General features: G+C 39.3%; 1 protein-coding gene across 3 annotated transcripts; it reads right to left on the bottom strand.

Moving 5' to 3' along the window:
* Nucleotides 1-7,379: 7,379 nt before the first annotated feature.
* LOC121759672 (PX domain-containing protein EREL2-like) lies at nucleotides 7,380-12,841 on the bottom strand. 3 transcript variants are annotated; one of them, XM_042155337.1, is made up of 10 exons: nucleotides 12,472-12,841; nucleotides 11,820-11,930; nucleotides 11,177-11,275; nucleotides 10,925-11,011; nucleotides 10,543-10,651; nucleotides 9,625-10,415; nucleotides 9,057-9,221; nucleotides 8,733-8,975; nucleotides 7,925-8,143; nucleotides 7,380-7,797 (listed from the first exon to the last, which is right to left on the bottom strand). In XM_042155337.1, exons 1-10 carry the CDS (start codon nucleotides 12,559-12,561, stop codon nucleotides 7,609-7,611), a joined length of 2,103 nt encoding a protein of 700 aa, XP_042011271.1. In that variant the 5' UTR covers nucleotides 12,562-12,841; the 3' UTR covers nucleotides 7,380-7,608. The 3 variants fall into 3 exon arrangements, with proteins under 3 accessions (XP_042011271.1, XP_042011272.1, XP_042011273.1); XM_042155338.1 differs by having other exon boundaries at nucleotides 7,380-7,788; XM_042155339.1 differs by having other exon boundaries at nucleotides 9,625-10,358.
* Between the last annotated feature and the right edge of the window lie 485 nt (nucleotides 12,842-13,326).

Here is a 13,326-nt window from a genome sequence, read left to right as displayed (position 1 = left end):
TTGTGCTCATTTCATATTTCATAATCAATTAGAAAATTGCCGTTGCACATAGTAGTCTTCTTTCTCGTTAGGATTTTTAAAAAATATTTTAAAAAAACAGATAGAAGAAACTCACTCACGCTTGTATATATTAGATTTAAATAATACATGAGTAGAATGAGTTAGTGAAATATAAAGTCCCTTAGCATTTATAGTAATAATGAATCGAGAATCCTATTCGCAAACGGACTCAAAAGGCAAAAGGAATTCTTATTCGCTGACATAGTGATTACTAAAATTCGCTAACTTATAAAATTAGCTAACTTATAAAATTAGCTCATTAAATTATCTCCCTCCGTTCCTGAAAAGTATGAACATTTAGTTAGACACGAATTTTAATGCATAATTTGTAAAGCAGAAGAGAGAAAGAAAGAAAAAAGTAATTAAAGTATTGTTAGTGGAGAATGAGTCTCACCTCACTAAGGAGAAAAGAGTTTTTAAAATTACAAAGTTCATACTTTTTAGAAACCGACTAAAAATGAAATAGTTCATACAGTACTTTTTAGGTACGCTTTCGTCCAATTAAATTGAGTCAAAAATTTTAAACACAAAGATTAAGAAATTGTGTTGAAAAGCAGTAGGGAGAAATAAAGTAGAAAGATAGAAAGTAAAGTAAGTGATTTGATAAAAAAAATGATTAGATATTTTATTTTTTGTTAAAAAAAAGATATGACTCAACTTAGTTGAGATATCTCAAAAAGAAATACGACTCAACTTAGTTAGGATGAAGGAAATAACTTACTCCCTTCGTCCTTTACAATTTGTCACCAGTTGACCCGACACAAGTTTTAAGAAATGTATAATAGAAAGTGAGTTGAAAAAGTTAGATGTACGTAGACCCTACTTTTATAGATTAGTTTTATTATAAAATGTAAGTAGGAATGAGTTGGTGCAATGTGGGGTCCACTACCAAAATAGTAGTAAAGGACTAAAGGTGACAAATTTTTAGGGCCGGACAAAAATGGAAATTAGTGACAAATTTCCAGGGACAAATCGGTAAAATAAGGAGACCCGCAACGCGTTACGCGGGTGTCCCGCGTTCCGTCACGGGACGGCGGCGCAACGAGTTGCGTCCTGCCGCCTCGTCCCCAGCCCTTCCCGATCCCGTCCTGCGTCCTGTCACGGCGTGACGAGTGACGAGCCGTCTCGCCACGCTCCGAGGCGATGTGGCGCGCCCAGGTGCCATTGGTGACGCCCACTCGCCGGCCCGCGAGTGGGCATCGTCACGCTGACGCAATAAATCATTTTTTTTAAAAAAATAAAAAAATAAATATAAATTGTAAATGGTAATATTACCTTTTAATTAGCCATTTTTATTTATTTATTTATTTACTCTATAAATACTCTTAATTCATCCTCATTTCACACACAACTACACATCTTCTCTCCCCAAATCATCTCCATTTCCTCTCCAATTTTCATCTAACATCTCATCACAAAATGTCCGGTGACGGAAACTCCGGCGGTGGCGGCTCTGCCGGGTGGGATCTCAACGCGTTCGGCGACTGGGCGAGTATGTACAATACATTGGGTGGTTTTGGTTCGTCGACGTTGGCCACCCAGGGTTCGTCGACACCGGGGGGTACCAACCACCCAATTTTGACGTGGATGCATACGCCCGTCCCTCTGCCCCGCGGTATTCGCAGGGATTATCCCAGATTCGGGAGGATTATTTCGTTGAACCCACTCCGGGAGGAGGCCGAGGCGGTGGAAGCTCCAGGGCAGAGGCGGAGGCGGGTGAGGAGGAGGAGGAGGAGGATCTAGGCCGGCATCCGTACAGCAGCAAAGAAACGATGGCGGTGTACAACGCATGGACCAGTGTTTCATACGATCCCATAGTCGGGAATCAACAAAGCTGGAAGTGTTTCTGGGAAAAGGTCTCCGAGGCCTACCACCGGATTTAGCCGAAGGGGTCCCGCCGCCGCACATATAAGATGCTTCGCGCTCTCTTTGACCGAGTCGACAGAGAGGTCAAAAGATTCTGCGGCATCTACACGAACGAAACGGCTCAGTACCAAAGCGGATCCACGGGCGCCGACATTCTGAGGTCGGCTTTGCGCGTCTACCACGACGACACCGGCAAACAATTCAAATTTGTTGATGTTTTGCAGGTCGTCAAGGACGAGGAAAGGTGGGTCGGCGGTGTCCGCTCCAGCTCGCTCCAAGCGCACGAAGCACACGGCGAGTGGCCAATACTCGTCTGATGACGCCGATAAGGGCAGCGACGCACAAGAGGGTGCCTCGCAGGAGGTTGAGGGCACGACCGACGATGCCGGGGGATCCTCCCATGGGCGCCGTCGGCCGCAAGGGACCAAGGCGGCGAAGGCGGCTAGAGCGAGGAAGGGCCGAGGCGAATCAAGCCAGACTGGCTCGGGCTCGAGCTCGGGGGAGGCTCAAACTCCCTTATGGCCATGTACATGACCGCCACAATGGCGGACACTTCCCGCTTTACGCCTTCCTAGTACCAAGCCTGGTGGAACGGAATTGTCTTTATGGCAGCACAACTTGGCCTTCCGCCTCTTACCGGCTTTAGTGCACCTCCACCGCCTTCGGGGGATGATTCGCCGGCGGAGTAGTTTTTTTATTTTCTATAAAATTGTATTTTAAATTATGCCACGTTTATTTTTTTAGGATTTTAATTGTGTGTTTTTTTAATTTTTTTACTTTTAAGTTATATTTTTATTTTATGTTGTAATTTTATTTTATTGTTAATGAAGTGTGTTTTTTATTAATTGAATTTGTTGGAAAAAAAATAAAAAAATGAAATTGAATGAATAGTAATTTAAGGGACGGAGAGTTGTAGGTTCCGTCCCTTAGTTAAGGGATGGAGTAAAAAAGTACAGTGGGGCCCGCAAATAGTGTTTTAAGGGACGACTAATGGACTGTATAATGACAGCGTTGTGGATGGCATAAGAGATATGTAAAGAAAAAATGGGTAGAGTAATACATGATAAGAGAAAAGTAGTGAAATTAGTATTAGTGAATTGTAGGTCCAATCCACATGATTTACCACTCTTAATTTACCACTCTTAATTTACCACTCTTAATTTTTTTTAATTCTGTACTACCACATCAAAATGTCATGTCATTGAGTAATGCTTGATAAATGTCATGTCATTAAATAAAGTATCATACTCGCCGATAATTTTAAGCTACGGGGAAATTGCAAAATTGTTAATAAGTTATGATAATTAGATAAATTTATAAGTTGTGGGACACGTTACTGTCAATACTGGGAACCCGATTCATTCACCCAAAAGGGGCACGAGAATTAGTCCGGCTACCATAAATATTCATATTTACCTTTTTTTTTCATGAAAAATCATTCTCGGGAATGATATTTGAGAAGATATGATATCTTTTCTCATTTTAAAGAGAGATCTTTATAACTACCATATTTGCCTTCTTTTCATAAAAAAAAAATATTTTTCAGGGGAAGGTATTTGAGAAGGTATTATAATTTTTAAATTTTTTAATGCATTTTGTTCTATTATTTTATTTTAAAAAATCATTTACCTTTCTATATACATTTTTCTTTTGGAATGTGTTACTTTTTGGAATGGTATATTTCACTTTTTGAAGGTAAATAGATGATATACCTCTTTCATTTATCTTTCTTTATTGGAGATGCTCTTATGAATACTTCAAAAGCACCCGAATTGCCAGCACAGGCTAGCGTCAGCTACAAAATTGTAGGTAGTCCCCCGGACCGTCTAACGGAGATTGAGCTACGTTCTTTCTTCTCGACCAGAAGTCGAACAAAAGTTGTGATTTAATCGATAATTTTCCCTTATAAAGTACTCAAAATTATATTCTCTCCACCCGATATTAAGAGTCAAGTTCGATATAGATTTCTAAAATACAAAAAAATGGGTGGAAAAATATAGTGGAATATTGTAACCTATTTTTATATATTAGTACTAGAAGGTGAGTTAAATGAGTTAGTGGAATATAAGTCTACTTCTTATTTATAGTAAAAAATGAACCGAAATTCTTATTTACGGGTAAATCACGACTTTAATAGCAGATAGGGAGAGTAAGTATTTATTTACCGAAGGTATATTGATATTAACAATCATCAAGAAAATTCTGATATTTTCTAAATTTTGATAGTGTTCTTAAAAATCCTAAACCTTAAGATCGTGTCAATGTTTATCTGTTTTTATAATTGGGAAAATCTATGAGGCATGTTTTATCTTTATACACATTATTATTCAACCTCGAATTAAAGACTTAGGCCATCTGCAACGCTGTCTCTTATTCGTCCCTTAACCGTCTCTTAAATTACTATTCTTGGGCCCCACTATACTTTGTACTAGGGACAGAACCTGCAACCCTCCATCTCTTATCCGTCTCTTAACCATCTCTTAAATTACTATTCATTCATTTTCATTTTTTTTTTATTTCCAACAAATTCAATTAATAAAAACACATTTCATTAAATAAAATAAATTTACAACATAAAATTCTTTAAAAAATAAAAAAAACATAATTAAAAATCCTAAAAAATGAAAAATACATAATTTAATTTCTTCCGCTCACTCTCACTAAATTCAAAATCTTTAAAGCTCAAAGAAGCAGAAGAACGACGATTATGTGCGTCTACCGGTTGCCAAATTTTGCCCAAATGTGCTCAATTAGATCATCTTGGAGTTGGGCGTGGGCGGTAGAGTCACGTGTCCTTGCTCGAATAGACAATCGTTCTTGTATAGACAGATGCACTCCACTGCGAGGCGGACTACTTGCGGTAGAGCTTCCAGGGGCTTCATGGTCGAACCAGTTTCCCGCCTTAGTTCCTTCGTCTTGGACAATCATGTTGTGCAAGATTATGCACGTATACATGATGTCGACCATACTCTCCATAAACCACGTACGAGCCGGGGCTTTGATAATGTTGAAGCGCGCTTGGAGAACCCCGAACACCCTCTTGCGAGCAGCCTCCTGCTTCTGCGCAAAAAGAGCTTGCTTTGCGTTCACAGGCCTGTTGCACGTCTTCACGAAGGTTGGCCACTTCGGGTAGATGTCGTCGGCAAGATAGTACCCCATTTTATACCGCCGGTTGTTAGCGATGAAGTTGATGGTCGGCGCTTTACCATTCAAAACTTCGGCGAAGAGGTCGGATTGGTGGAGCACGTTTACGTCATTGTTCGATCCGGGGACCCCAAAGTACGCATGCCAGATTCATAGCCGGTAGTCGGCAACGGCCTCGAGTATAACGGTGGGGTAGGGTGCCTTTGTGGCCGCTCGTGTACGACCCCCTCCAAGCCATAGGGCAATTCTTCCATTGCCAGTGCATGCAATCGACGCTGCCGAGCATCCCGGGGAATCCGTGCACTTCTTCGTGAAGGTGGAGCAGAAACTGGCAATCTATCGTGCTTGGCTTCCGGAGAAATTCATCGGTGAAGGCTGCCCGGACGCCTTTGTAGAATTGGATCAAGCACATTCTCCCAGTGCTTTCTCCAATGTGGAGGTATTCGTCGAACATATCCGTCGTTTGTCCAGTCGCAAGCTGACGGATTGCTGCAGTACATTTCTGCAGCGTCGTGTGGCTGGGACGGCCGACGGCGTCGAACCTTTCTTGGAAGAACTCTTCCCGGGCTGCCAATGTAATTGCGATGTGGAGAAATAGTGGTTTCCGCATGCGGAAACGGCGACGGAAGTAGGTATCTCCCCAAATCGGATTATCGCAAAAGTAGTCGCGTACTAACCTTGCGGCAGCTTCCTCCCGGTTACGATGGATGTAAGTCCGGGAGCATCTTTGGGGCGGCGTGGCTTCTTCCGCCTCCCGGCGTCGATCTTCTTCAAGTGATTCTTCCATTATTTGACGCATTTGCTCATATGGATCCATTAGATCGATTAACTTTGGGGGAAGAATAAAAGAGTTTATTTGAGATGAAAATTGGAGTGGAAAGAGAGATGATTTAAGAAGAATAGATGTGTATTTGTGCGTAAAATGAGGATGAAATAGGAGTATTTATAGAGTAAAAAAAATTTGGGAAAACGGTCGAAAAACGGTAATATTACCGTTTTCGAATTTTAATTTTAAATTTTTTATTAAATAAATCATTTTTTTAAAAAAAATTAAAAAAAAAAAGATTTATTGCGTCAGCGTGACGAAACCCACTCGCGGTCCGGCGAGTGGGCGTCATGCATCGAGCCGGAGGGTTCCACGTCGCACGCGCGTGGCGAGACAGCTCGCGGGCTGTCTCGGCGAACCGGGCGTCTCGGCGGGCTGGGGACGAGACGGGACGCTGCAACGCGTCCCGCGCCAGTCTCATCACGGAGGGACGGGATTCGAGCCACCCGCGTAACACTTTGCGGGTAGCCTTAGAGCGTCAAAATAACATCATTTCATGTATAAAGCCATATAAAATCAAAATTTCCCAAAAACAAATCTATTTGAGTTGGGTTTAAAAAATTGCACATTTTTAAAAATATATAATATTTTAAATCAATTTCAAGATTTAAATAAAATGTTAGTATTTGTCCTAAGTTTGTACTCCCTCCATCCACGAATAGAAGTCTCGTTTTTCCATTTTGGTCCGTCTGTGAATAGGAGTCTTGGTTCATAATTACTACTATAAATGGAAAGAGGCCACATATTTAACTAACTCATTCCACTCATATATCATTTAAAACTACTCCCTCCGTCCCATTCAAGATGACCACCTTTCTTTTTTGATTTGTCCCAATCAAGATGACCACTTTTTAATTTTGGAAATAACATCTTCTCTCCTCATTAAAATATTCAACTACTTTTTTCCTCTCTATTTTATTTCACTTAATAACACTTCTTAAAATCTCGTGCCACTTAAGAATGTGGCCATATTAAGTAGGACGAAGGGAGTAATATATATCATATTCTACTAACTTTCTTTCACCTATTTTTCTTAATATTTTTTAATACTCATGCCCAAATAAAATGAGACTCTTATTCGGAGACTCTCCCGGAGGGGGTAATTTTTAAAGAATATCAATAAATCGGGTCAAATGTCGTCACTGTACCTATAAATGACAAATGTCATTTCAAGTTATTCCTTTCCTTTCTTCCTTTTTTCTCCGTAGTTATCCTATATTTCTTCCTTGTCTCTATTGTTGCGGACATAGTACATCTATTAATTAAGTAAATACCTAAATCTTTCTTCCTTTTTCTATATTTATCCATCCAGACTCGGTATTATTCTACATTCAAAAGGTTTAATTTTGTGAGTTGTTGTTTGTATTACGTGGACAAAAATAAAATGTCGTCTTGAAAAAAAAAAAAGACAAGACTTGGTGAGTCTATGATTACGTAGCCGTCTCACACTATTTTGGAATACAAAATAAATAAACCAACAAAATTCAACAAGCTTTTCTCAACTCTGAACTATGCAACAAATCGGACTTCAATATATATGTTTGCTAGTTTGCTACATACGCACCATAAAAATGACAATGGACGTGTTCTTGCTGGTAAAACGAACTCTACACATTATTTGCATTTGTGGTATGAGGTATGGTACACGGCCCAACCGAATTTACATATATGTCGGCGAGTTAGTTGTTGTTGCTGCTGCTGCTGCTGCTATGTTAGACCTCACTTCCTACATTTACATCTAACATTACACCTTCCTCCTTTGATTTGAGACTGTTAACTATAAGGGAGTTCACCCGCTTTCTCAACGCACCATTATTGGCTAGGAGACTCGTTAGTGTCTGCCTCGACTCCTCATCAATGGAAGTTGTGTGATTATCACCATCCCCGGCTAACTGCTCAAACTGATTACATTTAGAAGATGAAACCACCATCATCGTTATGAGGCCACATGAGTTTAATTGAATATCGATGTTTTACTATCTCTTGTTCTTCAAGTATGAGGATTTTTATAGTGATTAAATGATGTACCTCGGCGATAAGAAGGTCTATCTGATTTTCAGATGTGCCAACAAAATCCAACTGCTCCAATAATGACGGAAGACTGTCACCAGTGTCCCCTTTTGTGTTTGTTAAATTATCGATATTGCACTCCTGAAGCTGATCCTGGAGAATCTTGCATTTATCTAGCAACTCCCTCCAAGAGCTTCTCACCTGCTCATTTCTCTCTCTTTCTTTCTGAAGAACCTCCTGGGATTCCATAAGCAGTTCCCAAAGTAAGAGAAGATGAACATCTTGATTAGACAAGGTTCGTTCCAAAGGTCAATAATACATGCAAAAGAAAAGGATAAATAATGACAGGGAAACAGATATCTTAAGGTGGCGTTCGGTATGTTAGACAAGATAATACAGAGACAATACGGCATAAGCCAAAATAGACTTTATCTTGGATTAAATTAATAGCATGGGTGGAGATGGGATGGATAATCCTGAAGCACGGTTTAATCTTCACACCTCGGAGAATGCCCTAGACATATATTGTCACATGCCAAGTTTTTGAGAGAAAAGGCAACCGAACAATATATATGAATAACCATGGCCTCTAGTCATCATGAGCAATTGCGGGAACCGAATGGGTCCTAAAAGAATGCATAGTAATATATGTTTTTCAAGAACCTCTCCCTGCACATCTCATACGTAAGCATGGAGTAGTCCAGGTTGACTTGACATGAGAACGTTAGAGTTCAAACCATGTTATGCAGGTAGAGTGACTGACAAATGATTATCTTTTTGGCTTATTATGTATTACAAGTCAATATAGTAGTGTAGCAAAGTATACCTCCATTTCAGATTTTTCTGTGAGAGACTGCTTCAGCTGCTGCGTTAATTCTGATTGCGAGCTTCTTAAAGATCTTACTTCCTTAACAAGAACTTTGATATCAGCTTTGGATTTCACTTCCAGCGCTTGATGTCGCTTCAACAAGTCCTCAAATTGCTGTTTTGAAGAGTCCAATTCCTGACGCAGCGCATCCATCGGCTGATTGCCTGGTGAAACAGAAGGCTGAGCATCTGGCCTCTGATCCTGGAATAGGTTTCTATCATTATAGAAATTTTCAAGCTTACATAAACTACCACAGTGATGTCAATGAACAGGACATGAAACCTGTTGAGAATACAACTTCGATTCTAGTTCCATAGACCTCTGCCTAAGTTCTTCCATATCCCACTGCATTTGAGTAACTCTTTCTCTTTCAATTAGTATAGCCTGCTCAAGATTTTCTTTGCTTTTTCGTTTAGTAGTTTCAAGCTCCACCTCCAAATCCTTCACCTGGGTAGAAATGATATCATGGATTATAATCTTATACTTGGATGAATATTAAAACTTGGCAGAAAAGGGCATGTATGCAGGGAACATTTCGTAAATCTATGTAACCAATGCTAATTTCACATCATCGGTATTTATTATGTTTGAGTCTAATACTAAATACTAAGGATAACAATTGTAGGACTCACATTGGAGAATTTAGTGTTAACAACCTAGTTAATAGAAATATATAACCAATGGTAATATCACATTAGTATCAGATGTATGTTATCCTCAGATTTAAATGATTCCTTCCAGATAAAAAGTTCAGGTACATACTTGATGATAAAGTCAGTTTAAGGTTCACGTATCCTAGGTACCTGAAGCCAAACTATAAAATGGGTTGAAACTGTCAGCATTCAGATACCTTTGTCGCAAGATAGTCCTTCCCGGCAATTTCTTGATTCAACCTTGATATAAGATCTTCCATATCAGTTTTGGCTGTAATCAACCTCCGCTGCATTGTCATAAGTACTCTATTCATCTTCTGGCGCTGATCCACTGGGACCAACAGGTGTATATCATCTGGGAGATGATAATCAGAGTCTCCAACAGTTCCACTGGTTCGTCCAACGTCACCCGAATTCCCAAAATCAGAAGGCCTGTGCCCATTTGGATTTACTAAACTTAATGACTCACTACCTCTTAAAGTGCTCCTGTCGCTTCCAATGCTCTCATTTGACAACTTTCGACCATGATGAACCAATGAACTACGCTCAGCCAGATGCTCTGACATATCTTCTGCATGATGAGAGGCTTTCAAAAATCTTCCATTACTCATGTTCTGCTCTGAGTTATGATTTTCTCTGGCATGCACTTTATGTTTAGGAAAATTCTCGAGCTTCTCTAGAATAGTATGCCCCATCGACAAGCCCTCATCAATATTTGACATGCCATACTTGACAAATTTATCTACTGGACTTGTTGCATCATCATAAAATAACAGATCCTCAGTCTCAACTTCAGAGTTGTTATCCCTTCCAAGGCTAGGAGAACCAATATCAGATATCTCACAAGCTGTATCACTGCCATAATCTGATGCCACTGACGAACTACCCGCTAACAACGTGCTTGAATTTGGATGCATATGATGAGATGAGTCTGTAGTAGTTAGAGAAATATGTGAATCGGGACTCTGCATGCCCTCTTCTTGGAATGCTAGAAAAAAATGTAATGGACGAGAATTTATAAGTAGCTCAACTAAGAAAAAACCAGGCCTCATGTAGTAAATGATTGATTTTTAAAAATATAGTAGCACAGAAATATCAAATTACAGCATGCTCACATGACCTAGCAGCAGCTTCCAGTTCAAGAAAGGATGCAACGACAATGCTTCTTGATAAATCAATATCTGAAAGCAAGTTTGCCATCCATTCCTCCAAAGAACTCCTTCTCTGTATGAAAACAGAAGCCTCTATAATCTTAACAGTTTTTGAAACCAGAGAAGTAAAATATGGACTAGAATTCCAGTCTCCAGGACCAATCTACAACCTCCATCCTAGGATTTATGTTGTTTCAGACTTCAGAGATAGCTAGCTTTGGAGATGTCATAAGGCATCAAGAGCAATCATAAACTATGAGTAAGCGTCATCCCACTCCCTCCAAAAAGACAAGTGTTTGCAATGCAAAATATAACTTTAACAATCTAAGCTATAGACAATATTTACCTCTTCCAGCATTGCCCTTGTTTTCATCTGCAAGAGCCCTTTTGGTGGAGTTGGTGGAATGCTTTTCCGAGGAAAGGCTCGTTTGAGCTACAAGAAAGTTGAGAACAATACCAGAATCAGTGACTGCATCTTCGTAACAGAAACCATGCAAGTGCTGAGTCCGGAATCAAATAGCAATACATATTACTATATTAGTCTATACAAGTTTATGCATGATAATGCCACAACGCTAACTAAATTATGTGAGCTTACAGCAACATGTAATTTTAGGAAATCATTGAATCTCCTCAACACCGTTCTTGTGGTCGTAATACCTTCTGGTGATTGTATGCCAACCTGAACCCTGTAAAACTGCACCTTATAATTGTTAATTCAGGAACCACTAGCAAGTAGCAAGTGAAAAACCTCTACAAGAAAAAGCTCCTAATACAACCAGAGAGGAACAGAACATTCACAAAACAAGGCCTGGACTGACACTGGATACCAATGACAATCAAATGAGAAGAGGAGGTTCATTTTTTCCCATATACATAGAATCATAGATAAATAGGGAGCAATCAAAATAGCAAAAGCTGATTGATTATAAGAATATCTGAATGTGAAAGTTTTCCATAACTTGCATAGATATTGGCTTAAATGCATTATTCATAAGGCTTGGAGTTCACACCAACCAGTTGCTGGAAGAAACCCACCAGTTCATCCTAGACAATGTTAAAAGGTTTACAGCCAGAAAGCCACCTACATTGACTTGACTAATCACTAATGTTTTGCCACCCTTTTATGCTGATGGAAGTGAAGCAATTTCTGTTAACTATTATTCAATTTTTGCACGAGTATAGGTTATAAGTGCTACATATCATGTAACAAACATGCAATAGAAATATTAGATCAATACCACAGTTGGGTCAGAATCTTTTGACTTTGCAAGTACAATCCATGAAGGTATGGTGATGCAGTAACTCCATCCTGTCCGAGGATCATGAGGCCAAACACTTTCTCTCCCCACCTGCAAAGTACATAAACATTACACATAATACCTGAGCAGAGAAACGGAATAAGGTTTGCCACTGAAAACAAGCAAATCACAGCAGCAAGGCCTATGCTCCGTAGTTCAGCATTTCAGGAAACTACCAGTTATAGCAAATATCATAGCAGAGACTTAATAACTTTTCTGCTACAAAACAAACTTCTCCTTAAACCTCATCTTGAGCTCACCACCAGAAGAGAAATTCTTTCTTACACTATAATCCCAACTGTCACTCTGATTACAACATATTTTAACTAGTTGAAATTATCTGAAAAATCCAAGTTTAGGACTGAACTCAACAATATCGAATAAGCAATACATGGAGCCCCAAAATTACAGGAAACCTTCTGATCTTTCTCTTACTCATAACTGTGTACATATCGAGCTGATCACACGACTTAATTCGTCAAAAAATAAATTAAACCACCACCAGCTATCGGAATCGATAAAAGCATTCAGGTAAGCGAATCAAATTCCTTCAGATTAATCGAAATTCAGAAAATTAAGAACATAAGTATACCCAAATTCGAGGCGGGGGGCTCCAATCCATTCCCAACGGCAACGGTGAAGTCCCATCGTGGCGGTGCTTCGGTGGACTCGGCCCCTGCATCTACGCACGTCTGGAATCCGATCACTTAACTCGGTCGTAATTTAACAAAACGATCGATCAATTCGATGTATTAATGACTACAATGATACTGAATCACTAATGTTCAGCAGCACTACAAGACGACGGTGGTTGATGGGCATCGAGATGAAATTGGAATTAGAGTGAACTCAGGGCTTCGGGATATTGGGATCAGAGTGCGCACGATAGCCCCTCGCAGCGGAGAATGAGAACTGTGAGATGGTGCGCTGCTTCGGCTTTCACGATTTCTCCATTTTTTTTGTATTATGGAGATATGGAGATAGATTTCAAAAACAAAAAAAAAAAGGATTAAATTCGCATGTCAACCAAAAATCAAAATTCACTGTATTAGGATAGGTAACACTTAAAACATTTTTCTCAAAGTCGATTATTAGTTATAACCGATAACAAAAAATAAATTAATTGTATAATATCTCAAAGTCGATAAAATGCCTAAACATTATTTTATAAATATGATCTCCCAAAATCAAAAGTGCCTAAATATTATTTTAAGAATAGGATACTTAATTATTGTAGTAAATTTTTTAAATCATTTAAAGTTATACTTTTAAGTATCTAAACAAATTTATGTATTTTTAGGAAATAATAAAAAAAAAGTAAATGAAAAGTTAAAAGTTGAAGTGTTGGACTTTGAATCATTTGGTTATTTCAGTTATAACCGATAACCAACTGATTCTAACCGAGTCGGTTAGTTAAGTAACCGAACTAGAGATCGGGTCGGCTCCG

The sequence above is a fragment of the Salvia splendens genome, chromosome 12 (genome assembly GCF_004379255.2).
Source record: "Salvia splendens isolate huo1 chromosome 12, SspV2, whole genome shotgun sequence".
Lineage (NCBI taxonomy): Eukaryota > Viridiplantae > Streptophyta > Magnoliopsida > Lamiales > Lamiaceae > Salvia > Salvia splendens.
Note: the sequence above shows the minus strand (reverse complement) of the source record. Positions and strands in the feature narration are given on the sequence as shown.